This window comes from Sprattus sprattus, assembly GCF_963457725.1.
Source record: "Sprattus sprattus genome assembly, chromosome: 15".
Classification (NCBI taxonomy): Eukaryota; Metazoa; Chordata; class Actinopteri; order Clupeiformes; family Clupeidae; genus Sprattus; species Sprattus sprattus.
Genome location: NC_137913.1, coordinates 26,185,890 through 26,198,389, shown reverse-complemented (window position 1 = coordinate 26,198,389; position 12,500 = coordinate 26,185,890). Strand labels below are relative to the sequence as shown.

The window sequence follows — 12,500 nt, the reverse complement described above, 5'->3', positions numbered from 1 at the left end:
CTCTCTATCCTATCCCTTCGGCACGGACACTGAACTATTTAGGAGATTGAGGGTAATCTCAGCCTGAGCGGCTCAATCTGATTCAGGTAGAGGCCCGTGGTCTGCCAAGGGGGGTAAAGATCAGATGTAGCATAAGTAAATTAGCTCGCTGCTCTAATCCCACAGATTGGGCTGATTACTTTAATAATGGTCCAGCCTGCTGCTCTAGTTTAGCGTCTGGCCAAAAGCGCTGTGGACACAGCAAAGGGAAAGCTGAGGGGTACTGTTGGAGGCTTTTGGAGTTTGCATTGGACGATGCAAATGTGAGGTGTGGTGTAGCTTGGCTTGAGGGCAGGATGCACAGCTTACTCGCCTGTTATAACCGTGTTTGGTGTGGAGATTACTAACACTGTCGCCTTTTTGCATGCAGTTTGCATAGAATCCCCCCCAAAGCCTTTGCATTTGGGTTTTGCATTAAAAATCTCACTTGCCAGTAGGAAACCTTGGTTTCATTGTGTGCTTGAGATAAGTGAAAGCACAGCTGCTAGTGTTGTACATGGAGAGTAAATGAACAATGCAAAATTGACTGAGTGTGTTTTGGGAGTAATTATGAGACCAGAAACATCCATTGATGTGATCCCCTTTGTTTCACAAGTCGTGAAACAACTACTGAATGTGCGATTGGGTCGCCAGAGCTTCTCCATCTCTGCAACAGCCCGTGCCAGTCAAAATGCAAGCTTTTTCAGCCCTCCCGATGCAATGTCAACTGATCTTTCATCTGTGCCCCCCTTCTGAAATGTGTCAGGAGTCAGGAAAAGCCAGCGGGCCAGAGAGGAAGCTGGGAAATTCAGGCGTTGCTTTCGGTGGTGGTTCCTCATCTCTCATACAGGAGGTTAGTAAATCCCACATCCATCTCTCCCCTCTCTGCCTCTCACTCTCTCGCCTCTATCACTTCTGCTTCTACATCCCCCTTATTTGCTTCCGTGACAAAAAACAACCCCTCTCCCAAAAACAACCTAGCTCCCAACACTTGCAATCAGATACCACACATAGACCCCCGCCCCAAGGCAGTGACAGGTTATCGGGCTAACAATAGCTGACTGACCATATGTCTCATCTGACACTCACAGCCTGGTAGAACGGTAGAAGACAATAGCCTTTTTGGGTAGAGAGGTGTGAGATAGCCTGGTAGTAAGCATTTTCTCTCTCTCTGTTTCGCTCTCTTTCTCTCTCTGTTTCTGTTTGCGCTCTCTCTCTCCCTCACTCTCTCGCTCTTTCTCGCTCTCTGCCTCTCTGTCCCTCTATCCTATTAGTTGACAGTGATTCAGAAATCTTCAGCTGCAATGGTGGAGGAACACTATGCCAATCTGCATATCATGCAGTTTAGATTGAACACAATCTAAAATTGTCAGCAATCTCCCTTTTGCCTGGGGGGGAGGATGATCCCTATGTAGTTTTTATTTTTTTATAATTGATGGATCATTATAAAACAAGCTCCATCCACTGTAGCCTGGATATTTCATAGAAAGCAATCTTGTTGGTTCAGTTTCAGGAATGTTTTTTTTTAGCTGCAGTTCCATGCCAGCAAATGCCACACCCATGCCACGAAGTCATGTGGTCAAAAATGAGTAGCTCATCCATGGAGGCTGAATTTCACATTCAAACCGAGGAAAGGTGCTGAATTTGAGCTGTGTTGGGGACATGCCTGTGTGCCTGGTGCATTCTGGTTATTAGGTCAGTTGTTATCGCAGGGGGGAGAGAAGACCATTTGTCTCCTGTTGAGCTCTCTCCCAGCATTGAGGTGAGAGGAGAGAGACCACATTGTTTTTAATGGCCAGCAATGAATCCCAGGGTCAATTAGACCCAGAATTCCACAAGCATGTGAAAAGGCATTCCCCACCTCCACACAAGAGGACCCATCTTCAGACTTAAGACTTCTTCTTTTGTGCGAACAGTTTGGTCATGCCATGCTCCACCTGTCTGCTGAGCTCTTCTTTTTTTTTTACAAGAGAAATAGCTCTTTTTCCCCATGCTGTCTACTTAATTGCCAATTGTTTATTACTGATGCGCTAAAAAGATCTGCAGATCAGTAAGGACAGTGAAGGTGGAGACCTCAGCACAGGGAACCAGGGCGCAAGTAATAAGGAAAACAGTAAGCTGTTTTACGCAGAAATCATAGTATATAGCCTTTAAAAAAAAAACTCGTTATGGTGGGTTTGGCTACACTAAACCAAACAAAGCCAGAATAATGTGGCCCCAGTTGGTGATTTTAGACAGCGTTCCGGTAGCAGAGTTGTGACGTTTAAAATATTGTCTACTGTGAAATGTCACAGAAATGAGTGCATCATTTAATGAATTTGATATCATTATAAATATGGCAATGAACAGAGCCTGACCTTGACTATAGCAAAGGTTAAAACCCTTTTTAAATGTGTGAGAAGATGCTTGAAGAGGCAGTGTTTCAAAATGAATAAGAAAAAAAGCGCAAAATTATTGATTTATTGAATTATTGAATCTACGATGAGTCCTCGCCACATTATTGTGTTTATTAGTTCGAATGTATTTGGCTCAAATGCATTAAAGTCGGAGCTGGGAGTATCATGTCGGACGTTCCGAATTCTGAGTTGTCTCAAATGCACTATAAAGCATAGCCTACCGGTTACTTTCAAAAACAATGAACGTAGTGTCAGCAGGCTTTTGCAAGCCTTGCACATATCATATATGTTCAGATTCAATCAAAGCTGGTGTGCCACATGTATCCTACAACATATTAATGCTTATCATATTGGATAACAATATACAAGATTCTTGTAGGCTCTTACTTTGTTTTGGTTAGCTGCTAGGCTACATCAAACCCCATATCTCGGCTCTCCCTTTTACTCAGACGCTGATTCAGGTCTGTGACTACCTCTGCTGCCACCTTAACAACAGAACAACAATGACCCCGATTTTTTGTTTGTACGTTTTATACAGTACGGCGAGGCAGATTAACGGTACAACATTCCGGCCCTGAACAGGCTGCTTAAAAGGAGCTAGTGTGTGTGGGTCTCATTGCAGGTCCTGGAGGTGTTTATCCAGCACTTTCCCCCTACACCCAGTGGCTCCTCAGCAGCTGTAAAGATGATTTATCAGGCCTGATGGGAAATATGAAGTATTTGAAACCAAAACAAGACAGGGGTTAGTGGTCCCGTACATCCCAGACACAAAATGAAAGGCATTGATACCTACCCAAACACGACCAGGAGACCAACTTCAGAGAAATAAAGGGCACTGTTTGTTTTCAGCCAGCATTCACTGTTTAGATAAGGGATTTAGATGTATAGATCAAGAGAGAAAAACAAATAGCAGGACGAAGAACATGAAAAAGTAGTAGTGGTAGAAGAAGAAGGACGATGAAAAGATCTAAGAAGAAGAGAAGCAGGAATCTCTTTTGCATTTGAATTAAGATAGGTAGCCCCCAAAAGAAAAGAAAAAGAAGCCAGAAGTTCTTCTTTGTGTTGTTAATCTGTGTGAGAATTCAATATGAAATGATCCCTTTATGTGCATATAGTAGAAAAATCAACACTCTTGTAACCAAAGCAACACATGTTCTGTGTATGTACAATGTGTCAATGATGATGGACAAATAGTTTGATTTGAAGAATGTAGCAATACTTGTTGCATTGTTTGCTGTCATACATTCAAACCCATATGTACCTTGACCTTCAGAACACAATGATGTGAATAGCTCTCCAATACTTGTTCACATAAGTAAGCCATTTCAGTATTGTATGGCTTATACAAGAAGCCGCAATTGATGCCTATTTTATTATTATTTATTAATTGTATTGATTATTTTATACGTCAGTTCCTTAGTGCCAGTCTCAGCTTGCTACTTTAATGTTTCAGTTTCAACATTTCAGTTATAAAGTAACTAGGCATATTTCTTTAATTGGCATATTTCAAAGAATTGCTGGCTTTTAGACCAGATGCTGGCAAAATAATAATATTGATATTGGTATTGGTAAGGTTGGTAATGTAAAAATTGGTATTGAAATTGGTAATGAAAGATTAGCTTGGTTTATTGTGATGTTCAACTATTCATTTTACCCAGCTGTTATTTGTCCTAACATACTGCCTGTGCACTAACCTATAGCAAAGATTTGATCAGCCCTGTCTAAAATGTAAGGGTGAAGATATTTATTCATTTGTTAGCCCAATGTTTAGCCTTGTCAGAGGCCTGTGTGTTAATAGCCTAATCTGAAAGTCAAGTCAAACTCTCAGTTTCCATTAGGCCTAGCAACCTGCTAGTGTATGCTAGCTCTAAACTCCTACCTAAAATACACCCTTCCTGGATAAAATCAGCAAGTCTCTGTTGAGACCCAGAGTCAAACATGCAATTCTATGGTCCAAAGAGAAGATCTTTTTACAACAATACCTTCAATACCAATAGGATCACCTTATTGTGGTATTAGTTTGCGTTTCCTGTCTTAGATTGGTCAAGTAATTGTGGTTTAGGATTATGTAAGGTTCTAAGTAAGTGTCAGGTTTAAAACGAAAAAAAAACTCTAATTTCCCCTCATGGTCAAGTACCACAATTATAAACAAAGCTCAAAGTTAGGTTGCATCTTCGGATAGCTTGAAGAAACTTTTGGTTGATTTCAATGGAGACATTCTCTATATCACATTGACTGGTCTGGCCTTGTAATTGTCTCTAGAATTAAGTACAGCCAAATAACAAAACAAAAAAGAATCCACTTGGTTTCAGGACAGAATTGGATTAATACTTAATTAAGCCATATCCGGGGTCATCTTAAGAGTAATAAACAGAGCTCCTCCGTCTCCAACCTCCTCAAAGAGACTATGGGAAGCAATCAGTAAGTTTAGATTGAAGTTTAGCTGAAATCAATACAAAGTAGATATATTTCCTAATGTTCTATATAGCCCTTCGTCTGGAAATGTAAAGATGACACAATTGTCCCCCTCCTTGTTTTTCTTTCTTGGATTCAATGTGAAAGTAAATTGCACAAACAAAAGGCTTATCTCACAAGAACTTTCAAGATTGCATTGCAAGTTTCCCAAATCTCCTGTCTTGCTCTAGTGGGAAATAAAAACATTAAGATATCTCCAGAGCTGAAGAGCTGCCAATAAAGAAAGAAGTCCTTTAAAGAAGGTGGAGGTTTTAAAAGTACATATTACGACTGGGCGATATGGCGAAAAAACTCATGTGTCAATATGATGAGGAGAAAGGGTGGCATGCAATACGTGACGCACACATAACGCACCTTCCAAATGCGCAGGGCAAAACAGCTCTCCTCTCCACACACTATTTAATCATAGACTTTGGCATGGGCCCTCCTGAGCAATTTAATTGGCCGGGCACCATGATGTGTTTGACAATGAAACATGATTGGATAAAGAATATCCCTCCATTATCCCTGGTGGTAACTGTGGTTTGTGTGTGTGTGTGAGAGAGAGAGAGCAACTGCATTTCTTCTTGTTAAAATGCCGTCTGTTTTAAACGCGCACAGATGACAACCTGCATAGCCTACATTACATGAATATGGTAATTTCTTATATCTTGCACAGATAGCATGAAATATATTGACAGCCCAGCCCAGCCCTATTACATACATTTGTGTAGGGCCGTCTATGATCCTCTTTAGTTAGCAGATGTGTGAGGTTCCTCTCGCAGACACAGATAAATGTTTTAAGTGTCCCAAGGAAACATGGCCAATCTTGATTAAGTATGCCACTAAAAAGGAGGCAATCCTATCAGCTGGAGGCATTATCCTATTTTCCCTGAATAAGGGCTAATGATGTTAAATAGAATTTTGACAAGGTAATGGATTTGTTTTCCTTTCCGGTGTCATTCTATTCCAGTCAGTGGCCCCTGACAAATGTTCTTGTATATAAAAGTACTTACGGGGGAAAGGATTATTCAAGGCTGCTCACATGGGAATGAAAAATCAATATTGACCCCCTTTGCCAAAAAAAAAAAAAGCCAATAGAGGCCTATATAATTCGGTAGCAAATCAGCATTCCTAAAAGAGAGAGTGAATGAGAGAGAAAGAGAAAGGGAGCGAGAGAAAGAGGGACAGAAATGTTTGTGGCGTCAGGCAGGCTGCTAACCCAGAGGGTTCAGAGCCCAGAAGCCGGCTGGGAGCTCTCTTCAGGGGGTGATCTCGACCCAATAAAAATTTATAACTGATAGCGAAACGGAAATGAGAGCAGCCTGCGAGGCCTGCCGCGAATTAAGTGCCGTGGATTATTTGCGCTTAACCCGCACATATATTTTAACACTGCGCCCTGATGTGTGAGTTATGCCTGTCAATTATCAAACTCAGTGGGAATAATAAATAGCTGTAACAAATGTACTTTAATGTGATCCCTGATATTTTTGTCATGATTTTAAGAGGGAAAAACATATGCCAACGATGTAAAGTAGAAAACAAAAGCTTCTAAAATAGAATTTACCATCAACAAGATCCAACGGCTGCTTAGCCTCTTTGAGATAGTTATCAACACAGTTTTTAGCTTGTGGCCCTTAGTTCAGAGCTTTTGTTATATTTTAAACTGCCATGGGTGAAAAATATGACACTGTTGCTTTAAGGAATGTGTCAGAGGCAACATGATCCTCTTTAATCAGCATTTACTTCTGTGAAATTTAACATGGGCTTGCTGACACTTTGTTTCTGGTTAGCATAAGCAGAATCTGATGACCCCTGACCCACATGCAGCTAGCACTATAAAATACTACTTACAGCTCATGGATTCCTTACTTGGTCAGAGATCAGTAAGGGGGGGATCAAGATGTTTAAAGGGGGAGAAAAAACCCACAGATTAACGCATAGATTAATCTGATCACGTAGCTGGCAGTGGTTCAATGTTGCTCTACTCAAAATGCATGAAATAGACGGATGCTGAAATTAGAACGTTGTGTTAAGGGGATGTTAGTGTGCTGGGTTAAGGACAAGTTTGCCATGCTGTGGAGGTACAAAAAAGAGGAGGGTGAGCTTTGGGTGTGTGTTTGTGTGTGTGTGTGTGTGTGTGTGTGTGTGTGTGTGTGTGTGTGTGTGTGTGCGCGCGTGCATGTAGAGCACATGTGCTGTGTGTTACACTGGATTAGGACTCAGTGAGTGTCCGTGTGGCGATCTGTCACTTACTGTAGTTGTTTAGTAATCCCACATCTCTCTTTCTTTTTCTATCTTCCTCCCTCGCTTCTCTCATTGTGTGAAGTAACAGATCAGCGTATCATTCAGGACGAAGCCCCAGTGTCATGTTCTCACTTTTCAATAATTCAGGATGGCCCAACTAATTTGCTTATTCAAGGGTTTCCTCTGTCAGCTTTCAAGCATCTGTGCTTTCACAGTGGACAGGTTTCCCACATTGTCATGAAATTCTTTTTTAGAATCATCTTTGTCTTATCAATCATGGAGTGTATGTGTGTGTGTGTGTGTGTGCATGTGTGTTTTCTGTGTGTGTGTGTGTGTGTGTGTGTGTGTTTGCACAGTTTCATTACTTCTCATGATGGACAGTTTTGTCTTGAGGTTGGCCATGTCTAGAGTGAATGTGTAGATGATTAAAACCTAAAGCTGCTGTATCTGATACCTTGAATAGAATAGAAGACATTTTTAACAGCCTGACATATATCTTTGAACTAGATGCTCTGAGAAAGCAACCTGTCCCTGGTGCTCCATTGGGCGCTCTGTACTAAGCGACTAAAGAATTCAACATGGTGCTACCTGCATTAACCATTCAAGAGGCATCCAATGATATGAGCATCCCGTCCTCCATTAACCCTGTTTGTTAGGTGCATTGAACGAATCAAGAAGACTCCTAAGGTGGCTAGGTTTGGCCCGCATGCTGTGTTCACAACATGGTTATACTAAGGGTCTGGTACGAATTCATTGGCCTGACATAAATTGATCTATTTTGATACAAACCTTTCCAAATATGCAAGTCATTGTCTTTATGGTTTTATTCAAAATAAGGAAATTTAACAATATATTGTAACATACATGTAACTAGTGCAAATCTAAATCTCAGGATTGTTAGTATTATGTGTGTTTAACAATGTATTTAAGATTTGTGATAGAAATGCATACATATTCATATCAACACCCAACTGACAGCATTAAATGTGACATCTGACAACTTCACCATATATTTTCAGGCAGTCTTGGACGTTGATTTTAAAGCTGATCATTTTTGACTGGAGACACAACAAATGTAGCAATGTTAAATAATTAGAAAACCAAGAACGTATCGAATCTTGACCTTTTTTTTTATCCAAAAGAAAATATTTGTATTCGAAACGGTCATGTTTGACCGGGTTATGGCACGAGGGAAAGTGGAAGTTAGGAAAGCTCCGCTAACATCACCTAGAACACCTTATATGACTAACACTGATATAGTCACGGCCACCATGTATCTGGATTTGACTGTCATCCACATATGACACTAAGACATGTACATAATGTACTATGTGCCAGAATCTGCCATGAAATGTTTATGTCTGTTTATGTCTTAATGACAGTATCTGAGGGCTAAAAGGGCAAATGAATAAGCTGTTCTTGAATATTTTCTGTCAGGTTGGTGGAGGACTTTGCACTTCACATCTGTGTGACATAAAGCACATTGGGGTAGAAAAACACTTCAGTAGGGTGTAGTGATAATTGCTATCTCTGACATCATGACGGGACCTAAGTGCATTATTGTATGAAATTCAAAAAGGTGAAGTAAGGGAGTAATGAGGGAGTAAATGTTGCCCCTTACCATGCTGTTTTAAATGTTCTTTTAAGTGATCAGGAAGATATATTTTGTTCCATCACATCCCAAAATGTTAACTATTATCAGAATATAAGAGCAAGATCTTCGACACTTCCACATTATTTTCCATGGGCCCTCAGTGAATTACAGCTGCCAGCATTTTTCACAGTTAATGTCAGCACAAAAGAAATGTTGAATTCGTCTTAATGAGTGCCATCATGTGATTCTCTTATGGCTTTACTCATATGGGTGTGACCTTTCAACAGAAGCTTACATAGTCTGCAGTTGCAGATTTAGTTTCACACACACACCCGTTTATTTATTTAGGTGTTTATTTAAACATTTATTTATTTATTTGTGTATGGCATGAACAGGATCAGTTTATCGGAGATGTACTTTGTGTTGATGTCTTCTCCATCTGCTTCCACAATGGAGCTTTGACCTGTCTGCTTGCACAGGAAATGCCAACCCCCTCTGATGATGTGGCAGTTTGAGTCATAAATTTAATAGCCTGCCTCTTCGCCCCCTCCCCCCACAATTCCCTCTCAGGCCCTGCCCCCTGCCCCCCCTCAGATTCCTGACCCTCTTCCTCCAATTATTCATCCCTAACTCCTTCTGAGTAACTAGCATTTGTCAGGAACAGATGAGGAGGAATTCACTGTTTGCAGTGTTGTTTCAGCAGCTCTCTCTCTCTCACACACACACTAACACACACAGTCCTTTCTGTAGATCTTGTTTTTCCTGGGTGTTGTAACTAACAGCAAGCTCAGAATGGGGAAGGGTGGTGGTGGTGGACACCATGCACACACACACACACACACACACACACACACACACACACACACACACACACACACACACACACACACACACACACACACACACCTCCCCACCACCAACTCCACCCTTTCATTGAGGCCTTGTACCATATGTCATTTGATTTATGGCCTGATTTATGGTAATCTATTACATAAATTAGATTATTGCAATGAGATTAAATCAGTGCTTCTATATGCATTTGCAAATCCGACAGCTGGAGGTTCTTTTGTGCACTGCTGCAACAGAACACTCACACCTGGGAGCTCTTGTCCTGTAGTTTTACAGACCAAACTACGATAAGATTCGGTGTTGTCATATGTAATTGTGAGTGTGGGTTTCTGGGTGTGTATGGGAGAGTGCAAATGTGTGCTAGACCCTTACTCTAGCAAACACATAGTCTGGGAATCGACCATAGAGTACAAAGTCATGCCTGAAACATGTAAAAAAATAAAGATAATGGCATATCGTATGACAAACCTGTCCCACTTTTTTTCACTCAAAGTAAACAATGCAAACCATATGTTTGAACACTATAGGAAATGAAAAATCAAACATCCAGCCCAACCAAGCAGGTTATGAGCAACACAAGACAAATAGATATAGGATAGATAGTAGATTGTATACCCTCCCCCTCTTCGCCATCCCATTTCCATTGGTTGTGTTACCTCCTCCGTCCAATAATACGGAGGGATTTATGTCGTCTGGCCCGAGTAACGATAATGCCACTGGAGCCAGGGAGCTGGCCTGGGAGCGTGAGCGCTGCTATTTGCTGGCTGGCCTATAAAAGCGGAGGTATCGTGGGTATGGGAGCCATTTAGAGCCTGCCTGTCAGGCCCCATAAAAGGGCAGCGCACAGAGGGCCGGATTGTTGATACGGCAAAGCCCCCGCTCAGCTGGGGAGACTAATGAGCCCCCCCTCACATGGCCCTGGCTACTTACACTCAGGTCCTCTTGAGAGGAGGGGGGGGGGGGGGGGGGGGGAGAAAGGAGAGAAAAGAAATGAGAGAGAGAGAGAGAAAGAAGGAGGAGGGAGAATTACAGAGAAACAGTGTCATAAAAAATGAAGGACAAATTTGTTTAGAGATAACATCTGTCACATTAGAATGATCGCTAAATACATTGAATGGAAGAGCAGTGTTCTGTCAGAGAGCAAGAAAGAGAGGGGAGTTGGAAGAAATAAAGAAAGAGACAGAGGAAAATAACATAGAACCACAGCAAGAGACACAGAACAGCATAGACATACACGGGGAGACCAAAGAGAGAAGAACAGTTGTAGGGAGAAAGAGTCATGGTTCCTTCCGAAAGACGAGCAGAGACAGATGTGTGTAAAGACATGTCCATGTATGTGTAAATCTTTCTCCTTTAATTCTTAAACCTTGTTGATCGCCCTTGTATTTGCCCCTTTAAATCATTGTCAATGTCTTATTGCATCGCTGTCCTTTGGCAACAATGTACATGAACGGTCAATAGAGCTACTTTGAATATGAATTTGAGAGAGAAAGACAGAGAGAGAGAGAGAGAAAGAGCAGCGCAGCGTAGCAGTCAACAACTTCAGATTTACTGTTTATTCCTTCCTCTGCCACCTCACCACCCTCTCTTCCCCCTCCTCCTTTCCTCTGCTCCTCCCCTCGCTTCAGCAGATGTTCTTCCTGGACACTGCCTTACACTTTTGTTTGTTTTCATTCATCAGCCACCAGTTTTTGGCCAGAAGTGTGAAAAAGGTGTCGCCCACCAGATTCGGAAACCTTAGCTTCGCTCCGGTGTTACGTTAACCCCGATCGTTTCTCTCAAGCGCTCCGAGTTGCCGCTGGGCTGCCGTTACCACCGGCCTGCATTATTTACCTGCTTCGGGGGGGCAACATTTTCCAACTGACCCACATCGGCAAAGTATTTATCCAGCCTGGTAGCCGTTAAGTACAGGACGGCGTGGGGCTGTGCGGGGTGCTCTCGTTCACTCGTTTTCTCGTTGGCTCTGCTCCTGCAGGCTCTGGCTGGAGCCTGGGCTGATGAAGTGCTTCACCCAGGAGCGCGCTGCAGTCCTGGGGCCCTACAGGAAGCCACCCCATGACTAATGACAAATCCAGACCTCGCCCTTCCTCTACACTGCAACACCATAAATTAAGATATCAGCGTGCCTTCCCAAAATGTTGTTTTTTAATGTAAGTACATGCCTGGGTGGAAGTCACTGTTATAGTGTTATAGTGGAAGTGGACTGATTGGCTGGTATGGAGTCAGTATGTATGTCTTAACTCCCCAGAACTTTCACACCTCCGCTTTCTTTTTTTTTCTCACTCGCTTCCTGGGTCCGGAGCCAGGGGTGCTGGTATGTTAATGTCACATCACCATGCGGTCTGGAGTGCTGACTGGTTTCCACTTGTTGCTGCCAAACTACTTTCTTGCCACCTTTTAAATAACAAACGATGAAAGCCACAGCCACAGACCACAGGCATTTCTAGCCACCCAAACCAACCCACCCCCCTTGACTGCAATGCTTCATGTTCCCACTCACACTCACACTCACTGTTAGAATGCCTCAGACTGCATACAAAATACACACCATGTTTGCTGTTCGTGAATCAAAAATACTGACCACTGTCACTGCTAACACTACTGCTATTGTTCGTAGAACCATTACAACTATGACAACTGCTGTGCTACCAGTATTATTACAGCAAACACTATGATTGCCACTACTAGTGCTAAAGTTAGTAGTACTATTAATTATGCTACAATATTGCACAATGTTGCACACTTCTGTTACTAGTATTAATATTCCTATTACTACTGATTTCTCCACTAACGCGCTTATCTATGTAATTTGCATAGATCATTCATGAATTGCAAACATGTATGCATGAGGTGTGAAGGCTTAAGACTGGTTGCGTAAAGGCTTCAGATGGGCTGTAGGTTATAGGGGGAGGTCTTTCTTTCGTCCCTCTTGCCCCTCTTTT

General features: G+C 42.1%; 1 protein-coding gene across 1 annotated transcript in view; it reads left to right on the top strand.

Annotated features, from left to right (window-relative positions):
- arid3c (AT rich interactive domain 3C (BRIGHT-like)) overlaps window positions 1-12,500 on the top strand; it is a 65,280-nt gene that overhangs the window by 8,040 nt on the left and 44,740 nt on the right. Inside the window, exon 3 of the mRNA XM_080852897.1 lies at window positions 785-871. Within this exon, the coding sequence (XP_080709023.1) occupies window positions 785-871 (87 nt within the window). The remainder of the gene's footprint in view (window positions 1-784; window positions 872-12,500) is intronic.